This window comes from Gossypium hirsutum, chromosome A02 (genome assembly GCF_007990345.1).
Source record: "Gossypium hirsutum isolate 1008001.06 chromosome A02, Gossypium_hirsutum_v2.1, whole genome shotgun sequence".
NCBI lineage: Eukaryota > Viridiplantae > Streptophyta > Magnoliopsida > Malvales > Malvaceae > Gossypium > Gossypium hirsutum.
The window spans coordinates 105,355,986-105,380,843 of NC_053425.1; the positions used below are offsets into that span (position 1 = coordinate 105,355,986).

Below are 24,858 nucleotides of genomic sequence, written 5' to 3' on the forward strand. Positions count from 1 at the left end.
AATTACGGTTTCAATCAGTTCGCAAATCACTAATTCTTCTTTTCAAACTGACTTTCGATCTAACCTGTTCAACTAACCAACTAGACAAGGTTCCACTAACCACACCACATTTGATCAATAACATCATTTACCAAAAATGGACCTCCTCAAAGAGACATCAATGCCAAGAAGTGTAACCATTACCCATTTTTAAATCCAAAATAGAAATAAGATATTATGCGATACATAAATTTTAATTTAATGTATAATGTTATACATGAATTTTGATTTTGAAATTTTAATTTGATTTGGTTCAATTTTCTCAGATCACTAACAATATTATCAAATTAGCACAATTTTATGTTAATATATTGCATACACAAACAATTATATTAATCCAATATGAAAATAAATTTAGTATTTTACAGTTGAATCAAAATTAAGATTTTATGCATACATATAAACTGTAATTCAACTTTCATGTGTATAATTCAACCAAATCAAAATTAAAGTTTTTTTTTAAAATTCTCAATATATTTATTATTTTTATTTTTAAAAATAGTTTCCATTTTTTATTTTTTAAAATTTAAAATCATGTTTTACTACTTGGTAAATAGCAATATTTTTTCTAATAATGAAAACATGTTTGGTAATTATTTTTCTTTAAAAAGTAAAATAAAAAATATATTCATATAGATTCCAACTAACGTATCAAATTTAATATTAGAAAAACTATTGAAAAATATTTTGCGTTTATATGGACTTGAACTAGAGTCAATTCATTTAAAGTTAAAAACATTTCTTTTCACCATTTTCACTTTTACAAAATATTTTTAGTGAAAGCAATTTTTTTTATTTTCCAAAAATCATTTTTAGAAATTTCGGTGAAACAAGTTTTCATTAATGTTCTCCATTTTCGCAAAAAAAAATGGAATCGAAAATGGTATTTGTTTATCGAAATCAAATGCAGCCTAAAACACAATAACAACAAAATAATAATGTAGAAATATTATTTCTTTTCTAAATTAATAAATGATAAAAATAATGTGGAAAGGAAACTTAAATAGAATAGTATTAATTAAAAATTATATCAAAATATTGAAGAATTTAATTAATTAGTATTTTTTAGGTACTTTTCATGTCCATTTTATGGTTGATATTCAAAGTTCGTGGCTATCCCTTATTAATATTATTATTTGATATAAAACCTAAAATGAGTCGTAAGCATTCTTCAATCTTTAAATAAAAAATAAATAAACACATGTATTGACATGATGGATAGGGTGTTTACCACTTCAAATATGGCCTGGATTCGAGTCACGTTAGTTTAAGGCTTTACCCTCATTTTGTAATTCACAAAAAAATATATATATATACTTCAATATGCTTAAATCCGCGTTTCAATTTCAATTTTCAACTTTAATATAAAGATATGGCAATGGTAACTTTAGCTTTTCATTTATGAAATTTAAAATAAATTTTAGTGGTCCATAAATTCAATTTTTTTTTCTTTTCTGGACATTTTCAGTTGGTGCAGTAAGCTTTTTCCTTATATCCAAACAGAAGTCATTCCTTTCCTGCTTCATCGGCAGAGGCAAAAACACCTTTCTATAACAAAGGAAAAATAATATAGACCCAATGAGTCTGTCCCTCAAGAACATTCAAAATCTTTTTTTTTAATTTTAATTTTTATTTTTTTCGAGAAATTTAATCTTATTTTTTAAATTTAAAAATGTAAGTCTAATTATTAATATTATTAAAATTCTTTTACTAAATACATGTTGGTTATAGTATCGTTTTTATTTGTTTTTATTTTGTTACCTGACTATCAAGTGAATATATTTTTATTATTATTTCAAAATGTACAAATTTAACGTAAGAATTTTAACAATGTTAATAGTTAGAGTAGAGAGACTAAATTACAATGGATAAACTACACCCGAGGTTAGTAAACTATTAGTAAACTTACATTTTGGTCACTCAATTTAAAAAAGTTACAAAATGGTTATTGAACTATTCGAAAGTTTTCATTCAAGTCATTAACTATTAAAATTGCCGCTATATGACATTTTCTGTTCACACCACCTACACCAATTGAAAGCTCTCCTTCCTTTTCTTTTCTACATTTTAATTTTTTTTTATAAAACAACTTTGGACGTCACATAACTACAAACCAAAACTCAATCATATTTACTCTTTAATCTCCGACATTGACCATCAGATTGACTTAGATCTAAGGTATGTTCTTTTTCTCATCAATAGGTACTAATCTATCATACCGATCATAGAATTTTTCCTTGGAGCTCGCTAAACAAACTTTTTAAAATAGTTCAGTTACTTAAATGAAAATTTCTAATAGTTTATTGACAAGTTTGTAACTTTTTAAAGTTAAATAACTAAAACATAAACTTAGTAATAATTTAGTCCTCAAGTGTTATTTACCCAATTACAAATATATGAATTTGGGCCACATATCACAGCACACCCCTAACCAAAATCAAGACCACCGACTATAAAAATATAAAGAATTTTTCTTAAAAAAAATATTGTGAATAATATTAAAAGCAATATAACAACCCTTTTATTTCAAGTCTCTTTTAGTCTCAATCTCGAGAAAACATCAGTGATATGCCATTTCCAACTGTTCAAAGATTTCTTTTTCGTGAATCGACCAGAAAGAATTCCATTCATTAGATAGGAATCCTAGAGATTGTCCATCATTGTTTGACGTTATAAGTATCGTTTGGATAGATATTTATTTTACTATCTTACATTACAGTATTATTATAATATTTAAAATGATCCTAAATCAAGTTATTAACATCCGTGTAATTATGAATCTCATCCCTCTTACTTTACAAAATTAAGCATAAATTTATCTATATACCTTACAAAATCGAGAAGTCAACGTTCTGGCTAAATTGTTGATATGGAAATCATTAGTTCAACACTTGTTGATTAAGCTCTTTTACCAATTTTTGTACTCAAGCTTGAATTTGAGTTTGAGCTCGGGTCGATAATTAAGCTTAAGGTTAATAATATATAATAATAACAATAACATAATTTAATAATATAAAACGAGTCTGTCAAGTTAAGTATAGTTAAGCTCAAATTTAAATTTCTTTTAGTCAAACTTGAATAACTTTGTGAATATCAATGTCTCCCTAACTCGACTTTAACTAACTAATCCGAATTAATCTGAAAGAAAACTTATTTATTTACGCATAATAAAACTCTAACCTCATATCTCGATCCCAAAATTGCAAGCATTGAGTAAAAATCACATTCATCTCGATTTTTGTAAAGTAGAGGATGACATTTATACATATTAAACATTCCATAAACAATTAATATAAAGTTTGCATGCCAGATTGTCTTTTAGCTTCTTCTTTTTAGTCTTTACGTTTTAGCCCCACCAAAGCATAAAATCTAACCCCCTTTGTCGTCCCCAATAGCCTTTGATAGCTTTTTAGCTTTGGTTTGGCTAATGGCCGGCCTTATAGTCCCCTTCTGTTTCACCCTAAAATCAATAAAACACCAACACCATATTTACTTCCCCTGCACACTGACCCTCTGAATTTTCCATTGTTGTTTCACCATTATTACTCCTTCTTCAGTCTCTCTGTCCAATTTCAAAACTTACCCTTTTGGTTTTTACTATATAAATCCTTTTCTTCCAACCTTTTTCATTTCATAGCAATGGAGAGTTACGAAGAAAAACGGGAAGTTGAGGATGAAGAACAAGAAGAGGCTTTGTCACTCTGTGATTTGCCTGTGAATTTGATTGAAGAAAAGGAACTGAAAAATGAAGAAAATGGTGAACCATCACAAGAAGAAGATTTCAACTTCGGTTCATGGCCTGGCCATGGTGGTTCGTTTAGGTCCGAACCAGAAATGTGTGTAGCTGATGAAGTGTTTTTCAAAGGCCAAATCTTACCTTTGCGTCACTCAGTGAGTTCCGACACCGGGTTCCGCCGTCATGACAGCCACAACATGTCCCGGTCCTTGTCGAGGTCAGAATCCATGGACCATGGTTCATTAAGTAGGTTCACAAGTGTGAGTAGCAGTAGCACTAGGAGCAGTAGCCATTACTCAACGAGTAGTACTAACTCGAAACCCGGTATGAAAATCCGAAACAACTTCAACACACACCCGAGCCCAAAACCTCAAATCCGATCAACCCGAACCGCCGTCAACAGTCGAATCCAACGATCATCGTCGATGTGGGATTTTTTCAAGATAGGTTTGGTTCGAGCACCGGAACTCGGGTTACAAGACTTGAAAATGAAACCTCGAAATAAAAATTCCGTCAGTAGAAACAGCAGTTGTAATAGCAGTAACAGCAGTTCAAGCACCAAGCTCGTTAACAATGGCAGCTCCACAGCCGAAGTTTCGGAGAACCAGCAAGAATCAAACAAAGGGTTAGTAGAAAAACGAATGGGGTTGTTCAGTGGGTGTACATGTTCAGTTAATGCAGTTGAAACAGTTCCATTGAACAACAACAACAACATCAAGAACAGTGACAAAGACAAAACAACATCGCATGCTGCTGCCGCCATTGAAGATAAAAAGAAGAAAAAACAAGCTTTGTCTCGTCATCGAACATTTGAATGGATAAAGGAACTTTCACATGCAACAAGTTATGTTGATGAAGCTTAAAGAAAAGAAACACACCTCGCATGCTTTTTTTCTTCTTTAGATTTATGAATAGTTTAAAGGATGAGGCTCTTGTACCTAGAAAAAAAAAAAAAACCTTTCTATCACTGTTTCTAAAAGGGATTTGAAGTTGTTTACTTATTGATTTTCCTTTTTTGTTTGTTTGTTTTTCCAGTTCATGTTTGTGATATTATATGAATATTAATGATTGGATAAATAGTAGCCGCCGTGATGGGTGGAAATTAATCAAGTAATGTGGCGGTGGTAGTGGTGGTGGAGGTGATTATAATGATTAAAGTGTTTTTACTTTAAAAAGGACAATCAAACGGGAAATTCATTGACTGTCACCATAAAAGCTCACCAGAGGACACATGAAACACAGGGAAAGCTATGGAAAGTAAAAGAAAAATGTTTCATGCAGTCAAAAATAAAAATTTTCATTTTACTAAAGGATTAAAAAAAGTACAATTGAATTTAGATTATAAAAAATACATTTAATTTTGTCAAAAATTATAAAATATAAAATAAAAAATAATAGATGCAATAATAAATTTTTCATATTCAAATTTTAAAAATAATATTATTTAGAAAATATTCACGAACATTAAAAATTTAATTTTATAAATTATAAAACAAACACGAAGAAACTTTAATTATACCCAAATTAAAATTTTGTAAAAGTAAAACATGGAAATAAAAGAATTTGGATAATAACTCTTTCAATTTTCGTTCCCATTTTGTTCTTTTTGATGATTTCATATAACAGAAGGGAAGAATAATAAATGGTTTTTGTCTGTTTCTTATACTGTCTTAATAATTCTACCTTGTATTGTGTCTGATTTTGCCCATTTTGTTGGAAGTTCTTTTATATTTTTTAATATAATTTTATTTTTAAATCTAGTGAATTAAAAAATATTATTTTATTTTTTTAAAATAAATTATTTTCATAGTTGAGATTAACGTAATCTTTTTTATAAAAAAAATGCTTTTCATCAATTGGACATATCCCACGCATGTGAAAGTCTACTCCACTATTTTAGTGTTTTCTTTGGTTAAATTGTAGTTTTAGTCCCTCTTTTATGATCAAATTTAATGTTTAGTCTTTTATGCTTAAATTTAACATAATTTGATCTTTCTGCTTTTATAATGTTATTAGTCTGTTTGCCTAAGTAAAAACATTGACATATATTTTTCTTAAAATCATCTATTCCAACTCATCGTGTTGACATGTGTTTTTTATTAAATATGAAATGTCATGTCAACTTGCTATTTTTACATATTACTCAATACAAATGTTGTTAATGGATTAATGACTATTATTTGCGTCAAGACTGAAATTTCAAATTTTAAAAAGTGTAAGAACTTAGAATGATCCAATTGGTGAATACAAACTAAATCTACAATTGTACTTATAGTACAACATTTAACTGCTACTATTTGGGTCAAGACTAAAATTTCAAATTTCAAAAAGTAAAGTGACTAAAATTAATCAAATTAAAGTACAAGGACTAAATCCATAACTTCCGCAAAGTACATAGACTAATAGCAGAATTTAGTCTTTGAAATGTCAAAATAAAGTATAGGGACTAATTGGTTAAACCACAAGTGGAGTGGCAAAAAACTTATGTTGGTCCCAGATTCTATCCCTGGATAGGCCCTTATTTAAACAAAAAAAAAACATAAGGACTAAATACAGAATTTAAGCATGAAAGAAGTATGAAAATCAGAATTTGACCTTTTTTGGGTCCCTTTTATTTGTATGGCCAGTCTTTGCGTATGTCAGAATATGTTTGACAGATTCAATCAACTGAAGCATAAAACCATGTCTTAAGTTCACTTCCTCGTACACAAAGCTCAAATAGTTGTCTAAGTTTAGCCATAAATTTTAAGACTTCTTTTTATTACTTTTTTACATTTTCTCAACAAGGAAGGGCGAAACTTCGGTGGGTTTCAACTTGGTATAATATAACATTTATTCTTTCAATTTAATATTCTTTTCACTTTAATCCCAGGATTTTTTGTTTTATTAGTGTAAGACTTTAATTTTAGCTCAATTTCCAAAGTATTTAACAAAGGGATCAATATCGGGCTAACATGTTATTACTTGAATTTTTTTAAAATATTATAATTTTTTATAAAAGTTTTTAAATTTTCGGATGTTGGTATGGGAAAATGCACATCATTCCAATTTAATGGATTCTGTTTTTTTGGATTTTTTGAAGTATCTATCATAATTCAATTTGATTCGGTTCTTAATCTTTTTTCATATTAATTTTTGATTTAAAATTTTTAGACTTATTTTTATAAAACAAATTTTATTTTATGACTTTTGAATATTATTTGACAATATTTTGAAGTATTTTTCATAAATATATCTAAATTAATAATAATTTTTTAAGAATTATTAAATTATTTTTACTGTTTTAAATATAAAGTCTTTTATTTTATATCATAAAAGATTAAAATTAATTATAAATTAAATAAAAATAAAAATAAATTTAATTTTAAGTAACCACAATATATCTCATAAATTATTTAAACATCTCAATTCGAGTTAATTTTCAATTTTTTTTTATTTCTCTTACTAGCATTAATAGTGGCCTAAAAAAGGCGACAACGTCTCGACGATACATGGTGATTGCTGAGCCAAAGAATGCTTATCCACAATGATATACATGTTTCGGGGGTTGTTGGGGCCCTTCCTACTGCTAAGGTGCATGAAGAAAAACACAACACACTGGCTCTCAACTCAAGTGGGCAAGTGTATTTTAGACATTAGTTTTTGTCTTTTCCCATCAAACACTTTGGACAATTTGCCCAAATAGCCCTATTTGGAAACTGATTAATAGAGAAAGAGGCCCATTTATTTGTTAATAGTTAATTTAAAAAAAAGAAGAAGGGTAAATTATAATAAAAGTAACTAAACTATCAGTAAATTTATATATTTTTTAAAAGTTTAGTTAGTGAACTCTAAGTAATGATTCGACAATCAGTACGATAGATTAGTACTCATCAACGAGTAGAAGAATATACACTAGATTCAAGTCGATCTGATGGTCAATGTCGGAGATTGGAGAGGAAAATTATTTGGATTTTGGTTTTGCAGATTTGTGACATTCAAAGCTATTTCATGGAGAAAAAATTGGATTGTAGACTAGAAGAGGTAAAAAAACTTTTGATTAGTGCAGATAGAAATTTTAACAGCATGATGACTTAAATAAAAATTTTAAATATTTTAATAACTATTTTGTAACTTTTTAAATTTTATTTAACACGCATATAAATTTTCAATAAATATATTTGTTATATGAAAATTTATCATAATATTAATGTATTTTAGTTTTTTATCCTAGCTAATGGTTTATGGAATAAAAGAAGGTGACATGTCACCGTCCACAGCCGATCATTTTGAAGTTTGTTTTCAACAAATTCGAGTCTAATCATGGTTTTCATATCCTAATCAAGTGGTGGTTATAAGGGACGAATTTGAATCAAATCATAAACTCATGTGATTTATCTTGTCAAACGTCTGATGAATTTGGTATGATGGATGACATTTAAATCGATTTTTTGAAGTACATGATTGTTAAAAGGGGTGGTGCAAGCCTCTAAAATGAGAAAATTGCAGCTTTTACTCTTTAAAATGTAAAAAATTATAAATTAATACATGATAAAAATTACATTTTAACTTTTAAAAATGATAAATTTTTAATTTAATCTTTTAAAAATTTATAAAAATATTAACTAGTACAATAATAAAATTTCAATCAACTCTTACATAAATATATAATTTAATTTTGATGCATCAAAAAGATTTTTGGGTTGGCCCTAATTTAATAAGAGCAATGAAATTCTTGTTCCAATGACAAATCATAGAATAAATAAATAAAAAATGAGGCCTTCAAAGTCAATCTATTTTTTTTTGTAATTATATGGTTTTTATTATATAAAATTAAATTAAGCATATAAAATATGCTAATTATCTTATTTACAATTTAACAAAAGAATAGCACATAAAATTAATAAATATTAAATTTAAGAACCATTTTTTAGGTTAAATTGAATTTAGATAGACATAAAATATTTTAATATTATACATAAACTAGACTTAAACCCGTCTAAATTATAAGTAAAAAAGACATCTCCAATTTCTCTTAGTTTCAAAATTAAGCAAATTGGTCCCTCTAAAAAATCAGAGCAATTTAATCTTTGTCAGTTTTGAAAGTGAGAAACTAAGTACAATTAATTACGACGTTAATATTTTCCATCAAATGTACATGATTTTGATTGGTATAATAATAAATTTAGCCTTCAAAGTTTACATATTTTATGAAATTTTGTCCTAATTTAATAAATTTATCCAATAAAATTAGTGTAAATGTAGAGGTTAAATTTATTGAATTTTTTTTAGAATTAAGTCCAGAATGACAAAATATGTAAAATTATAAAGGCTAAATTTATTATTATATCAATCAAAATTATGTACAATTGAAGAAAAACATTAACTCTGTGATTAGTTATGTTTAGTTGCTCACTTTCAAAATCAACAGGATTAAATTGCTCTAATTTTTTTGAGAGGGACTAAACTGTTTAATTTCAAAACTGAAATGATTGGAGAGATATTTTACCAAAATTACTGAGGAGAAGTTTTTGCACTTGGTTAAACGCTCAAAAGCCATATTAGGCCCAACTTCAGTTTGTTCTGGTGTCATGTTGGGGCCATTACTAATGATGTTTTTACATGTGGCTCATCAATGGCAATACTCGGCCGGAGTGTGTCTCCAATCAGATTAATAATGAGGTCGCCGAGGCCGTGTTAATTTTTTTTTAGAAGAGTAGAAATTTAATTTAATTTTTTTATAATAGTAAAAACGTAAATTTTTTATTGTAAATTTAAATTTTAATAATTTTTTAAAAAATTAAATATTAAATTTGTCATTTAGGAGATTATAATGTAATTTTTTTTGGATGAATGATGAAATTTATTATCCAAAAAAGCAGTTAAATTGTTACAAAAGAACAAAATCACTATGTAGTAACTATATTTTAAGTTATACAAACAAATTAACTAATGATATCTCAAGAAACACAGAGTGAAACATTAATAAGGTCAGCTCTATTGATTAGTCTTCTTTCTAAATGAGCTTGTACAACTTCTTTAATATGCACAAAGATAACATCTTTAGTTAAGAAAGATGTAATAAAATACCTCTTGTTCCTCTGTCTCCGTATTACATACAAATATGCATTCTAAGCAAGCTTAAGTATGACAAAAAGCAAAGATTTTTCTTTAAATTTCAATATTGTTTAATCTTTAAGTATGCCAAAGTCACACCTAGGGCGATGAACACCCTCAGCCATCAAGCCATCAGATGATATTCAAAATATTTAAAATATTTTTTTTGAAAGAACGAAGTGTTTAATTTTGCTTTGTGAAATTGGGGTTATTTTCAATTTCTTTCATGTTAACAATTTTTTTTTTGTTTTAATTTACTTTTTGGACTAAGATTTTAATTTATTTATTTTAATCAATATTCATTTTAGTTTCATTAAAACAAATAAATACCACATCATCACATTTAATATAATAAGTAATTATGCAAGTATTTATTTGACAACTAAACACTTTTTCTTATGTGTGTTTATGACACGCGTTTCAGAATCAAATAAGCCTTTATTTGAGTAGATTCAAAAATGTTAATCTTTATTGGACCGTTTTGAAATGTTGAATTCTTATATGAGTAATTTTTAAAAGATTAGACATTTATTTGAACATTTAGTTTTTTTTCAAAAAATAAATTTTAGTTTTGGATTCTTTTTTCATATATATTGATTAAAACTATTTATTTAATAGTATAAAAATTAATTTTAACCATTTGCACAAAATTTAACCCCTTCACACCTTATTTAAGTGGTTTGGATTAGGTTTGTCCGTAGGACAAGTTAGGTTTAGGTCGGGCCTTAACAAAAAGTTTATATCCGATTGATAGGCCCGAGTCTGGCCTAAAAAATAGCTTAAATTTTTACCTAAGTCCAACCCAAATTATAAATGCTAAACCTGAGCCTAGTCCGACCCGAGCCGTATTAAGTTTTTTAAAAATTTATTTTATTATATAAAATAAAATTTAAAAATATAATATATCAAATACACTAAAAATATTAAAACAAGTGTTTCCCAACAAATTGAAAATACATTAAAAACATTGAAACAAATGTTTACCAGCAAATTTTAAAAAGACATGTATTCGAGCCAAGCTAAGCTCGGGTCAAAAAAGTTTACCCAAGGCCCAATCTATTTTCGTTTTTTGTCCAAGCCCATATTTTGAACTTATATTTTTATCCAAACCCTCTCATTTCCCGAATGGACTTGATCGGGTGTCCTGCCCATACAAAACTAGTTTAGACGGCCAATTCCTTTGAAAAGGCCAATAATGGCAGCTTGTGAGCTTATTTTGAAAAGTCCTGTAAGACTACTTGTAAGGGGTCCCGTCATCCAAATGAGTAGTTCCATGCAGTTAAGTCGTTTAAGTACTTTAGAATTTGATAATGATTCCAATTTATCCTTCTTTCATAGGGAATTTGCAAAGCAATGGGTGAAAGCTGCAATTGAGGAGGATCTTAAGAAAAAAGTGAAACCAGATAACGATGAGAAAATGATTGGAAATAGGATGGTAATCTGTTTATTTAACCGGTTTGATTGATTTTTTTTTTAAAATCGATTTAATTGACTTTAATACTAGAAAATCGATCAAACTAAACTAATATTGATTCGATCAGACTTTTAGCTAATCAAATCAAATTTTTTGGATTGAGTTTATATGGTAATATATTTATTATGTATTATAAAAATAAATATATTTTAAATAATTAAAAAGTAATATAAAATAAGTTGAATTTTTTTCGGTTGGTTCAGTTTCTAGATTCAAAAATTGAGAATTGACTGACAAAACCAATAAAAACTGAGGTTGAAATAGACCAACCCGCCCCACCCGACTAGATTCAATAAAAGTACAATGGAAGCCTCTTATTAAGAGTCGAATTACATTTTGCTTCCTTTACTAAAAAAAAGGGGGTAAACTAGTCATTGTGTGTTAGATCAACGAGTAAACTGATCATTCTGTTAAAAATAGTTCTTGTACATCAGCATGAGGTACATATGGCATGCCAGTATCACTGTTTGGTTAGTCAATCAGCTACGCCAGTTTTTAATAACAAAAATTGATGAAATTTTTAATATATTTGATCAATTTATTTTTTGATCTACCATATAGGAGCTAATTTATCTATTTTTTTATTAGAATGACAAAATACAATTTAACTCTTAGTACAAAGATCTCCATAGTTCTTTTACCTATTAAATTCAAGAATTTCGTTCTTTATCAACGACAATAACTCTCACAATACGTCGATACCGTCTCTCTCAACGTGGATAAAACAGATCGCATATATAGGATATGGGGGGTACTCTCTTTGTCTTGTGAATGAAGGTCACACAACATATGAGCTGACATGTCTAGATACATCTGGTTTGGTCAGATGTTATTCTTAGAAGGATCAATTTGAGATTTTGTGTACACGAATTTGGGACTTTTAGATGTGCCAAATGGAAGCTAATGGTAACTGCCCAACTTGGGTTTTTCTTGGTCTTTTTTAATAGTTCCCTCTTTTAAGGGGAATTTACCTATGCATATGCATGTACACTTTTTTGTTTTGTTGTATACCATATAATAAACGAGTAGGACCGGGACTTGTTTGTAAATAATTTGTTCTCTTTATGCCACCAATCATCCTTTTGATGGAAAAATACTTACTAGTTTAATTCAAATTCTTAAAATCTCAAGTTTCAATTTCACTTTATACAAAAATTAAGACTCAATTGATTTACTTTTACTTTACCTAGAATCTTACGAATTCACATGTCATGAAGTATATCACACGAATCAAGTTCTGTTTTTTATCGAGGTTTCGTCTTCTCCTTCTAATGAACTCACAAAATATCGAATCAACCTTAACTAAACACAGACCCGAGTGGATTTTAGATGTAGTTGACTTATGGGAAGGCTAAGAACCGACAATTAAATAATTGATAATCGATGCACACCATATGGGAAAGACATTTAAGAGTCTCAAGAAGCAAACTTCCTTTCGTGTCCATAAAATAATAAAAATCCACGACAATTATAGAGAGTCGTTGGCTTAAGAACTGTTGGAGTATCTATAAGGAATTCATATGTTTTTTTTAAAGATTAAATTTATTATAAATTCTTATTTTTGATATAATATTTAGGATTATTCATAGTTTCTAACGTGCTTCAACGTATTTAAACCTACGATCTCCTCCACTAATAATAATACCAATACCAATTAAGTTATAACTCAATCAGCAAGAATTCATATACTTTTAACTAAAAAAAAATTGAAAAAAAAAGAGAGAGCATAAAAGTGGTTTTTTTATATAAAAAACCCTACGGCAAGTGTTTTAAATTTGGGGACCAGCAGATTGAGACAAGTTGATGATGTGTCGATAAAACAGTGAAGCTTTCAAAGTTTATTAAGAGATGGACGTTCCTCCAACCTGATATTCTATAGGATAAGGATCAAAGAGATAAATATGCCAATGCCCATTGGACCCCTTTACCATGTAGCTATTAATAATTGTTTTGGGGGAGTAATTGCATAGGACGTCCTCAAATTTTGAGTTAATTTTTAAATTAATTTCTAAACTGTAAAATATTTTAATGGAATTCTCAAAACGTTAAATACTAGCTTGATTTTATGTGGTTCATTTTTTAAACATGTTAAATTCAAGTTAGTGTTTAACATTAAAGTTGGGTTTTTTTTTTCTTTTAGTTTTTTCAATTATTTTTACAATGGTTTCATGGTGGCATAGATAAGCCAGGCCCAATCGAGTGAAAGTTTATTTTTTATTATAAAAGTTATGACAGTTATAGTTGAATTTCTTTTAAGATAAACTCATTGTTAAATTTATTAGGAACTGTTATTGGAAGACTTTGTCGTGATAAAGTACCATGGTGATGATTGCATAATTGAACTCCAAGATGAAAAGGAGGATAAACCATTTAATACTTATTTTTTCATGCATTGCTGATGTAGTGGGTTTCTTAAAGGCTATTGATAGTGGTTAATTGATTGCTCATCGTTTGTCAACCGAGTAACCTAATGGTGACAAAGTTAGGATGCAGTTATCGGTTGTTGATCAATGTGATGTATTTATGATTAATTTTTAAAACTTCAAGTGATGATATGCTATTTTTTAACACAAATGTCTTTGTGAAATAGTTTGTAGTGTTTTAATCAATCTTTACCATGTGCCACCGTTATGTATTAACTTTTGCATTTTTTAGATCTAATTGAAATGATATTTTAATTTGAGGATTCAATTGAAATTTTTAAAATTTCAAAGATCAATTTAAATTTTGATCAATGATCCAGGATTATTCCATGCATTGAGAGCCCTTTTTTCTTTCTTTTGTTATGGAATGGAATAGGGGTTTGACAGCTCCTAGCCATGGGGGCATATTCGATGTGACGTGCGTGTCGTTGCATGAATGAGTATCGAATATAGGACAAAGAAATTATGGGGTTTTTGGTTAGTTGTTAGGTATATTTAGAGAGGGAGGAATTCAATTTTTTAGCGAATATCGAGATTAATTATAAATTTTTGAGATATTAATATATATTTATTATTTATTAAGTTGTAATTTTATCACTTTTAAATAGATTAAATAAAATTTATTTTATTTTTAAGGAATTAAAATATAATTTTATTATTTTAAAAAATAAATTTAATATTTTGCATTTTTGGGACCAAGTCCCTGCCTCCCTCCTTAAATTTGCCTCTTGCATTCGGACAAACAAGGATATAATGTTGAGTTTCATGCTAAAAAGAAAAAGGTAATAAGAAAAAAGTCAAAAAACAATCACCAAATTTCAACTAAAATTGTTCATATTATTTTTCAGTAGACCATAAAATACATGATTTATGCTTAATTTTCATTTCAACTTTACTTTTATAATAATATTATAGTTTCATAAGATTTTGGTCTGATAGCAAAGTCGAGAAATTAAAACTTCAAAATTTAGGTGGATTTGGATAGACGGTGTGTTTATTTGCGGTTCGTGTAAAAACAATAGTGGCAGTAAGATTAGATAATATAACGTGAGACAAAAAGTAAGCTAAACGCATCGCATTGCACCCAATCGCACATCCAAACCCTTAGAGTGAGTTTGGATGAGCGGTGAGGCGCATTTAGCTTATTTTTTGTTTCACATTACAATATCGTTATAGTATCTAATTCACCGCCACTACTATTTTTACACTAACCGTAAGTAAATACACCGTCCATCCAAACCCACCCTAATATTTAAGTCTTATTATATGTAAATTATGTATAATTTTTCGATCTATATTTAATCTAGTTTAAGGTTTACTATGTATGACCCTATCAAGATATATTTCGATTATCAATTCATTCGTTTGTGCATTTAATGATTAATTCTGGTCGTAGTTATACATTGTGCTAATTGTAATTATAATTCCATTTATGTATTGTACTGATTGATCTTTGATGTAGTTATATAGACAAAAAAATAGAATTAGATTAAATCAGAAACACGTGGATAGAATATAGCCTAGCCAAGGGCAAAAAAATCGAATTAGATTCCATCAAAAACACGTGGATAGAATATAGCCTAGCCAAGGGGCAGACAAAGGGTTTGGTTCCAAAAATTGAGTTTAAGCCCCACACAAAAACTAAAACATTTAATTTAAACATTTGGTTAAATGAAAATTTACATCTTTGACACCTCTAAAAATTAATAATTCATTTAAATATTTTGGCTTAATGATAAATTTAGCCACTAACATTTGCATGTTTTGTCAAAATGGCCTTAATTGTATTTTTAAATCTTTTTTTTGCCATCAACATTTGTTCTTTTTTTTTCAATTCGCTTTTTTTAACAGTTTTAATGAAAGTACCGTTAAAAAAGTTAACGGGAATGATGTAAAATTTCATGTGTGGAATATTTTTAATGAGATGTAATTTATTACTTAGATAACCCAATAAGATAATTGCATGTGGAAAATAATAAATAAATAATACATTAAATTAGAAAATAACACTTAATTTAAAGAAAAAAAACGTGATTATCTAAAAAAATTAACTCAGTAGAAAAATTTCTCAATAAACAAACATGTGAAAGATTGAAACTTTGAATTTATTCATTAAATCTGTTAGAAAATGCAGTTTGAAAAAAAATCAAAAGTTGATGACAAAAAAGACTCGAATTTCAAACAAAAGAATTTCTAATTTCGTTTTTAAACAAATCTAAATATGACTCGAATTTTATTTCATTCAACCCTATTCAAAAGAACTTCAATTCGAATTAAGATAATAAAATGTAATTCACCAACTTAATTAATTCAAAAAAAATTATTCAATTTAATCCAACACCCAACTAAAAGAATGATTGTTGATATTTCTTGGTTTGGCCATCACAAGAGGCTAATTAAATATGATACTAAAAAATATATTTTATTTATTTAATCAGAACAATTAATCAAGTTGTTATTTAACTTAAATGATTAATTTATTTTGTAAATATTTTTTAATATATAGTGGTGGGTAAAATACAAATTTACATGCACCACCAACTCACACCTACTGGCTTATTAATACACATTTTATGGCAATGGAATATTATGAACTCAGCCCATTTTATCATTAATGCTTTGTCTTAATTATTATATTATAAGAATAATTTAATTTAATTTAATTCTTAAAGAATGTCATAGAAAAATATTGTAATTACATGAGGTAGGATTTGGGACACTAGTCTTCAAATTGCTGCCCTAAATTTTAAAATTAATATTATTAAAAACAACAGTTATGAATTTCAAAAAAAAAATATATTTTTATAAATTGTATATAAAAGATGTAAAATGATAAAGGCATGTTACAAGTATTTAAAGCATTTTGTTAATGTTTAATATCGTGTTCATTCACATTAATTAGATCGTGAAATAGAAATGAAAAACAGAAAAATAAAGAGAGTTTTCGTTTGCATACGTTTGTTAGTGCAGTTCAGAGACAATCATATTTTGAGAAGTTTCATTCAGTGAATGATTTCATTCCACAATTGATCCAACCACTTATTGGCTGAAGCTCAATCTATCATTACACAAAGAAGTAATTACAGTCCTAATAGCCAGTCCCAACTTATGACAACCACTTACCAAAGTCTCGCATACAAATGTTCAATCTTTCACAAAGAAAGCCTGACAATAGAGTTAAAAAATATAAGAGAAAATAACAAAGATAACTTAATCAAATCAGCACCTCACTCCCTCGCAGACAAATGTTCAATATGATAAGCTTAATATGATAGCTTATTCGATTATCATGGTCCAATATAAACTCTTTTTCTTCGATATTATCTTAAGAAGTAATCTCCTTAAAATCAACCATGTTATATGCCTTTGAGATTGAGAAAATTTATTACCAAAAACTCTAGTCGAATTCAATATACTCAAAATTCTTCATAAATACTAGAATGAGAATGTCCAAGAAACCCATTTGCTTACTGAAACAACATCCAATAAGACTCACGGAAAAAAGGTCAACATATAAATATGCCTAGGTGTCTTGTGTCTTAATTGACCAAGTCTTTGACTGATCAGGTAACTGAACAAATATTGCTGGACAACCTTGATTCTAACAATGTGAGATTCATTAAAGTTTTGCATTAAAATTGCACTTACAAATGACATACTCATATATTTGTATACGATTAGAAAAAGAGAAAATAGATGTGAAACTAAAGTAGATTTAGATAATTTCGTATTCTTTTATGATTAATATTTTAACGATCCAATCATTGAATTTATCAATATAATTGTACTTGACATGTATGTAAATTTCGAACCAATTCGATATCTCTAACATATCTATCTAAAACAATGTGTATACTAATATTTATTGAACGGCTGAAATTTGTTCACATAAAACGAATAGCTTAAAATTTTTAATTAATTTACGTCAAATTTGACATACATAAATGATTGAATCATCAAAATATTAATTATACAAAAAATATATATAAAAATATAAAATAATTTTAATGATTCCTCTTAATTATATAAAAATTAAAATAAATATCTTTTATTTTTTTGAAAAACTCATTATTTAAAATGTAAATATCACCTTCTAAAATCTTGTGATACTTTTAAAATTAAATTTCTAAATATTAATTTTGATGACTACTTATCACAGAAAGAAAAAGAAAAAGAAAAATCAAAAGGAAAAAGTGAGAACGAGACTTCCTTTTCTTCACCCCACTTGCAATTAGAACTTTGATCTCATTGTCACCCACAACCCTATTTAGTGGGCCCCACGTACGGTCAATTTACCGCCGCAATAATTTGGAATGACGTAAGTTTAAAATGTATTATTTTAACCGCGTAATTTTTTTTTATTTAATTATGAATGATTTTGACATTATATAGAACAACATTATTGAAAATTTTATAACTATATAATTATAATGAATTAAGTTTAAAAAATGTTAATTATTTGAATAGAATTAAATTCTATTTTTGTTTAAATTATAATTATTTTTTTATGATGTAAAAAGATATTTTATTTTTCTTGAAAACAAATCCTTTTAAAATATTTATGAAAAAAGATATTTTGAGAAGCTATCATTTAATGTCCAAAAGGGACAAATAATTTCAAAGAACCCCAAATTAGGGGTGAGCAATTTTAGTTTTAATTGTAAAATCTTCCCCTTTAACGGTTGGATAGGTTCGTCGGTTTTAATTTCGGTTTAATTGATTAATTTAGTCGATTATCAATTTTTAAATCTTAAAATTTAACTGACAAAAAAATTTTATTTTATATTTTTTAAAATCATTTAAAATATATTTATATTTTATAATATATAATGTATATATAATTATATAAACCCAATTTAATAACCCAAGATTAGTTAACTTGAAAAATTGATCGAATTAAAGTCGTTTCGGTCTGATAAATTTTTTCAACTAAAATCGATTGGATCAATTTTCTTATGTTAAGCTTCGTTAAGTCAATTTGAAAAAAAAGATTACTCCAACCGATTAAACTAATTACTCTCTCTAACTTCAAACCTAAACCAAGTTATCAATCCCATCAAACTGAACCAAACTCACCATTGTATATTAGGTGCTATATATTCTTAAACCGAAAGGATTATATGAAACAGTGACGCCACGTTCTAATAATTTTATGCCACAACAGTACTCTTATTTTGAATTTCAAAATTTTATCCAAATTAAAATATTAAAATTCAGGATAAAATCTTGAAATTTAAGATAAAAATACTGATATGGTATAAAACTATTAAAAATAAATACAAATGACGTGACGTTACTGTTTCATACAATCCTTTTTCATTATATCTTTAGGTTGCTAGAGGAGTTAATTTTCTATAATCAAGTGATTCTCCACCGTCTGATCTATCTTATCCAAAAAAGAAAAAAAATCGCACATGTGCGGTCCATATGAACCATCTGCCTTGCGTCAAGCCTCTTCAAAGCCGTCACAGAGATCAATTTTCTATTAGCTTTCCGAATATAAATATAACCCACATGTGAAACCAAAAATCTTCACTCTTTTTTTCTTCTGGTTTCTGTTTGCCACAATTTTGGTAGAAAAGGGACAATTAAATGGGAATCGTCGAAGAAGCTCACAACTTGAAGGTACTGGGTTCAGGCGATCGAGTCATCGTTTTGGCTCATGGGTTCGGTACGGACCAATCGGTTTGGAAGCACTTGGTCCCTCACTTAGTCGACGATTTCCGTGTCGTATTGTACGACAACATGGGTGCCGGAACCACCAACCCCGAATACTTCGATTTCAATCGTTATGCTACTCTCGAAGGTTATGCTTATGATTTGCTTGCGATCCTTGAAGAAATCCACGTCGATTCATGTATTTTCGTCGGCCACTCCGTTTCCGCCATGGTTGGCGCCATAGCTTCTATTTCCCGACCCGATTTTTTCTCTAAAATCATCATGATCTCTGGTTCCCCAAGGTAAAAAAAAAAAAAAGGGTTGCTTTCAATGAGATCAGAGATTCCAAATGATTTTGTTTTTTTTTATACCCAATTTTTTATTTATTGTTTTAGGTATCTTAATGACGTGGATTACTACGGTGGGTTCGAGCAAGAAGACTTAGACCAACTCTTCGAAGCAATGGGAGCCAATTACAAAGCTTGGTGTTCCGGTTTCGCGCCGTTAGCGGTGGGCGGCGACTTGGAATCGGTGGCAGTTCAAGAATTTAGCCGTACCCTTTTCAATATGAGACCCGATATAGCTCTCAGTGTAGCTCAAACGATATTTCAAAGCGATATGAGACAAATTCTGAACCTTGTGACGGTTCCTTGCCATATCCTTCAAAGTGTTAAAGACTTGGCCGTCCCCGTCGTCGTCTCCGAGTACTTACACCAAAATCTCGGCGGCGAATCCATCGTCGAAGTGATGACGTCCGACGGTCATCTTCCGCAGCTTAGCTCACCGGATATCGTCATCCCGGTGCTTCTTAAGCATATTCGTTACGATATCAGTGTTGCATGAAATTAAAAGCACTTCTTCGATTAATTGTTGTTAAGCTTTTTAATAATCTGAAAATCTTGATATCTAGATTATTAAGACGTTAATTGTGATTAGCGAAGCTGATTATCATGGCGACTTTAAGGTAATGCCGGTCGGCTTTTTTTTTTCCGTTTTATTTAGATTCAGAATTTTTCAGATTATTTATTATGAAAATGACGTGTATGTTCGTAATTGTATTGATGTGTTCGACTGTGTACCATGTAATAAAAAAGAGCTTTGATCTAACACGTGTCAAAATGGACGGTCCGATTTGGGGTTAAAATCTGAAAGCCTACTGCCTACCTTTAAAAAAAAAACAGAGTAATTAATTATTCAAATAATTTTATACTTTAATTACTATAATTAGAAACTTACAAAGTCACCTTCAAAGTTGTTTACTTTTATTCTTTTAAGATCAATTACGCAGTGGTTAAATTGCACACCATGTTTAATCTATTAGCAAGTTTATGTTTTGAGCATTTAACTTCAAAAAATTACAAAATAGTCATTAAACTATTTAAAAATTTTCATATAAGTTATTGGGTTATTAAAATCATTGTTGTAGGGTCTTTTTGTTCGCTCTGGATAAATGTGACATCTAAACTTATCATATCTGTTTTTTTTATACAAAGCCTAGAACTACTCATAATCTCTCTTCAACTCTTAAATAATAGGATAAAACGCTTCAGCGCACTCGAACTCTTTTATTTATAACTATAACGGTATCGCACTTTGAAAAAATAAACAAATATCTTTCGTGATAGTTCGGGAGTAAATGCTTTGGTTGGGCTGGTTTCGGTTGAACATTCAAAATAGACCCTCCAGATTTGATTTGTATACATCCACAAAGTTATTTTTGTATAAATAAAACAAATTAATAAGTTTTCATATTTATTTTAATCAATATTTTTTAAAATTATTTGTAGATTATTTTCATATTTAATTATGTTCTGTAATATTTAATTTTGATTTTTGTTTTTGACACCGTTGTAATAGGTAATCAGGACTCGAACCCTAAACTTTTAATTTTGATTTAGTTCCTATATTCTAAGTTGATAAATATTCATTTTTATTTTTTTTTCAAATAAATTAATTTCAGTCACTTTACTTTTCAAATATTAAAATTTCAGTCGTGCTCCAAACAAGTAGCAGTTAAATATATTTGGTTAAACTTTGCTATTAATCTTGCACTATATGTAAAGTTGTAGATTCAGTTCATGTTTTTAAATTTGATCATTCTTAATCCATATACTTTTTTGAATTTTAAAATTTTAGTATTGACACAAACGACAATTGTTAAGTCAATTGGCTGATTATTTTTAAGCAATATGTAGAAAGAGTAATCTAGCATGATACTATACATGTAATAATATGCTTACTACGTGTTTTATGGCCGTAATTTAATCTAGATTGAAATTTTAAATTTAAAATAATTAAAGTAAAAGGACTAAATTGATTTCGAAAGTTTTCATTGGGAACACATAAAACAATATTGCTTTGTTTCTTGCTGTTTTTAATTTGCAAGCACCCCTCCTCCCACCAATGGTGTGAAAATGTCACTTTATTCCCACAATCCTCAAAATTCTAACTTTCATCATAGATTTGGCTCAAATTATGCAATTGAACAAGGGCTTTTTCACACTTGTGATTGCTGACTATAAAATCGTTTAGGTCAGATGGTGCAAATTGTTGTTGAAAAATAATGTAAAAAGTCATTTATGTATTAATATATTTTTCATCAATTGTATTTTTTTTAAATGACTCTTTTTTATTATTTATAAAAATAACTTAATTTTTTAATTAAGTACGTAAATAATTTCAAATGAACAGTAAAAATGGTTGGTACCAATAAGATTGACATCACCACCTTGCCACATCAACAAATGATTGGCTTAGTTGTTTGAAAAATTATTTTTTTAAGTAGTGCTAATGTATTTAGCATCGCCAGTATAAATACCTTTTCCGATACCTATATTTGGCGTCATCGTTAAATATCATTAATATAACTTAATTGAATAATGGTATGATGAAAGACTTAATTGATGAAAAGTCAATTTGGTGAAGACCATTTAACCACTTTTCTTTTAGTAACTTTCCAAAGTTAAAAAAAAAAAAACATATATTTTTTAAAAATAATAATTTTATATAAAAAAATTTCTTTATAATTCTTATCATATTAGTTCTTTTTTATACAATACCTAAAATTATTTATAGTCTTTCTTCAACTCTTAAATAAGAAGATAATGCGCTTCAGCATACTCAAACCCACGTCCTCTTGTACGGATAATAATATCAATATTAATTGAACTAAAACTTAATCAACTCGACAAACAATTTTTAAATTAAGGCAAGAGATATATGCTTTGATGCTAGGGATTATTTATTTATTTATTTTATCATTTATATGTTTTCTAAGTTTTGGAATCTAATTGACAATTTAATCATAAATGTGAAATGAACTAATTTGGAAATTTGGAATTTTCAGTTAATCATATATTTTGACTTTTGAATTCAAAATAAAGAACATTTGTCTTGTAAGGAAAACATAAGTCATTGTGTCCTTTGACTTGTGGTTCTTCAATGGTTTTGTATTATTAACCGTACATCATCCATTGCACCCATAAAGTCCTTTTTCGAAAAAATAGAAAAAAAATTAAATTTTGAGTTAAAGGAATGAGTTATTCGAGTCAACTCAATTTTATTTTAAATTTTAAGTTCGAATCGAGTTGAGTTTTCGAATTCGAATATTTTGAATAATTTGAATAAACCGTATATCAAACTATAATATCCTTTTTACTTTTCTCCCAAAATTTTTACCCCCTCTCACTTTCCCCCTAAAACTTTTACTCTCCTTCCATCCCCAATTTTTTTTTAAATATTTTCACTCCAAAATCTTACTCCCCTGTTTATATTCTCTCAAAATTTTACTCCCAAAATTTTTTTTATTTTTTCCCTAAACTTTTACTTCTCACCCTTTACCCGAAATAAAAAAATCAAAATCATCCAAAAAAAATCTCTAAACCTAAATAGTAGTAGCGGATCCACTAAGAGACTCAGGGGGCCAAAATGGTAGATTTTTAATTTAGGCATTTTATAATTTATAAAATTTTAAATTAGTAATGGTAAAATTACACTTTGGCCTCCAAAAATGATAAAAAGATTGTTTAATCTTTTAAAAATGATAAATATATAGACTATTAAAATGATGAAATTACACTTTTACTATTGTAAACATCTACAATTTAATTTCAACCTCCCAAAAAGAATTTTCTGGCTCCACCACTTCTAAATAGTAATAATTTTATTTATATCTACTATTTATATTATTAAATTAAATTTCACATTTTGTACTATATATATTATTGAATTGTTTAATCATATTGAATATTTATATTAAAATTGAATTATTAATGATGCCATAAAATATTCGTGTTAAAATTTTATGTTGGTATCAATTTCACATTTTATCTTTAAAATAACTTTTATTAAAAAATCACATTTTTATATTTAATATATATTTTAATTTCAAAATACATAGTGGCAAGAATCAGAAAATAATTGAAGCGACTAAACAAGTAAAGAAACTAATCCGTATATAAGAAATTAATAAATAATGTGAAAGTCCAATTTCATCAGGCCCCCCAAAAAAAACCACGCAAAATAGCAAATAAAACAAAAATTATAAAAGTCCAAAATCCATTAACAGTCTAGTTATAAGCCCAAATTTACAAGGCCTGAAAGCCTGTAAATTAAAAAAACCCTAATGCCCCAGATCCAATAGCCTAAACTCTTTCAGAAAAGAAACAAAAACCCTAGCCCCTTTGTGCCACTACTCATGCCATGTCAACACGCTTGTGCCCCGAGGACTGCCACCGCCACTCCTCTGCCACCGTCATCCTCAACCACTACCTGCAAGAAAAAAGAAGAAGAAAAGAACAGCAACAACACGCAAAGAACAATAATAAGAACAAAAAAGAAACAATGTAATTTTCAGTTATAAAAAAGTTTGAAAAAAAGATTATAAGAGTTTTTTTTCTGAAATAAAAAATCAAATACAGAGAATCAAAAAAGAATCGAACAAAAAAAAGAGACAAAATAGAAGAGAAAATAAAAAATTAAAAGAAAAGGTAGTTTGTTTATTTTATTTTTTGTGAAAATAGAAAAGAAATAACCTCTTTCTTACATGTATCGTGGTCCTTCGCCATGTAAGGTCGAGGCCACTACCTCCGATAAAACGTAGAATCTCGTCAAGCTAGGGAAACCTAAATGTTTTCAATCTCTTAAGTTTTTTTGCCGTTCTTTACGTCAAATCAGGACTAAAAGGGATTAAAAGGGTTAAAAGGTTTTTAAAAAAGGTTGAAAAGAAATTTTTTGCGGTTTTCTGGCCAACGGAGGCGGCGGTCGGAGCTGCCCCAATTGGTGGCCGCGGCGGTCCACGACGGTGTCAATGGCCAGACCCTGAAGTGATTTCAGAGAAAAAACAAAAGAGGTTTTCAATTTTCTTTTAAAACAGTGTAGAAATGAATTTTTGAAGCATTTTTTTGACTTAAATAGGGTGCCAAAACGACACC

General features: G+C 28.3%; 2 protein-coding genes across 2 annotated transcripts; both read left to right on the plus strand.

Moving 5' to 3' along the window:
• Positions 1-3,678: 3,678 nt before the first annotated feature.
• On the plus strand, positions 3,679-4,638 carry LOC107932536 (probable membrane-associated kinase regulator 1). The gene has a single exon (XM_016864576.2). It carries the CDS (start codon positions 3,679-3,681, stop codon positions 4,636-4,638), a length of 960 nt encoding a protein of 319 aa, XP_016720065.2.
• A 14,489-nt stretch (positions 4,639-19,127) lies between these two features.
• Positions 19,128-20,533, plus strand: LOC107931627 (probable esterase D14L). The gene is made up of 2 exons (XM_016863567.2): positions 19,128-19,728; positions 19,822-20,533. Exons 1-2 carry the CDS (start codon positions 19,361-19,363, stop codon positions 20,267-20,269), a joined length of 816 nt encoding a protein of 271 aa, XP_016719056.1. The 5' UTR covers positions 19,128-19,360; the 3' UTR covers positions 20,270-20,533.
• Positions 20,534-24,858: the final 4,325 nt, after the last annotated feature.

Excerpts from the sequence above, each read along its gene's own strand:
- LOC107932536 (XM_016864576.2), top strand. The coding sequence starts at position 3,679 with ATGGAGAGTTACGAAGAAAAACGGGAAGTTGAGGATGAAGAACAAGAA.
- LOC107931627 (XM_016863567.2), top strand. The coding sequence starts at position 19,361 with ATGGGAATCGTCGAAGAAGCTCACAACTTGAAGGTACTGGGTTCAGGC. Across the intron at positions 19,729-19,821 it reads ATGATCTCTGGTTCCCCAAG|GTATCTTAATGACGTGGATT; the intron begins GTAAAAAAAAAA and ends TTATTGTTTTAG.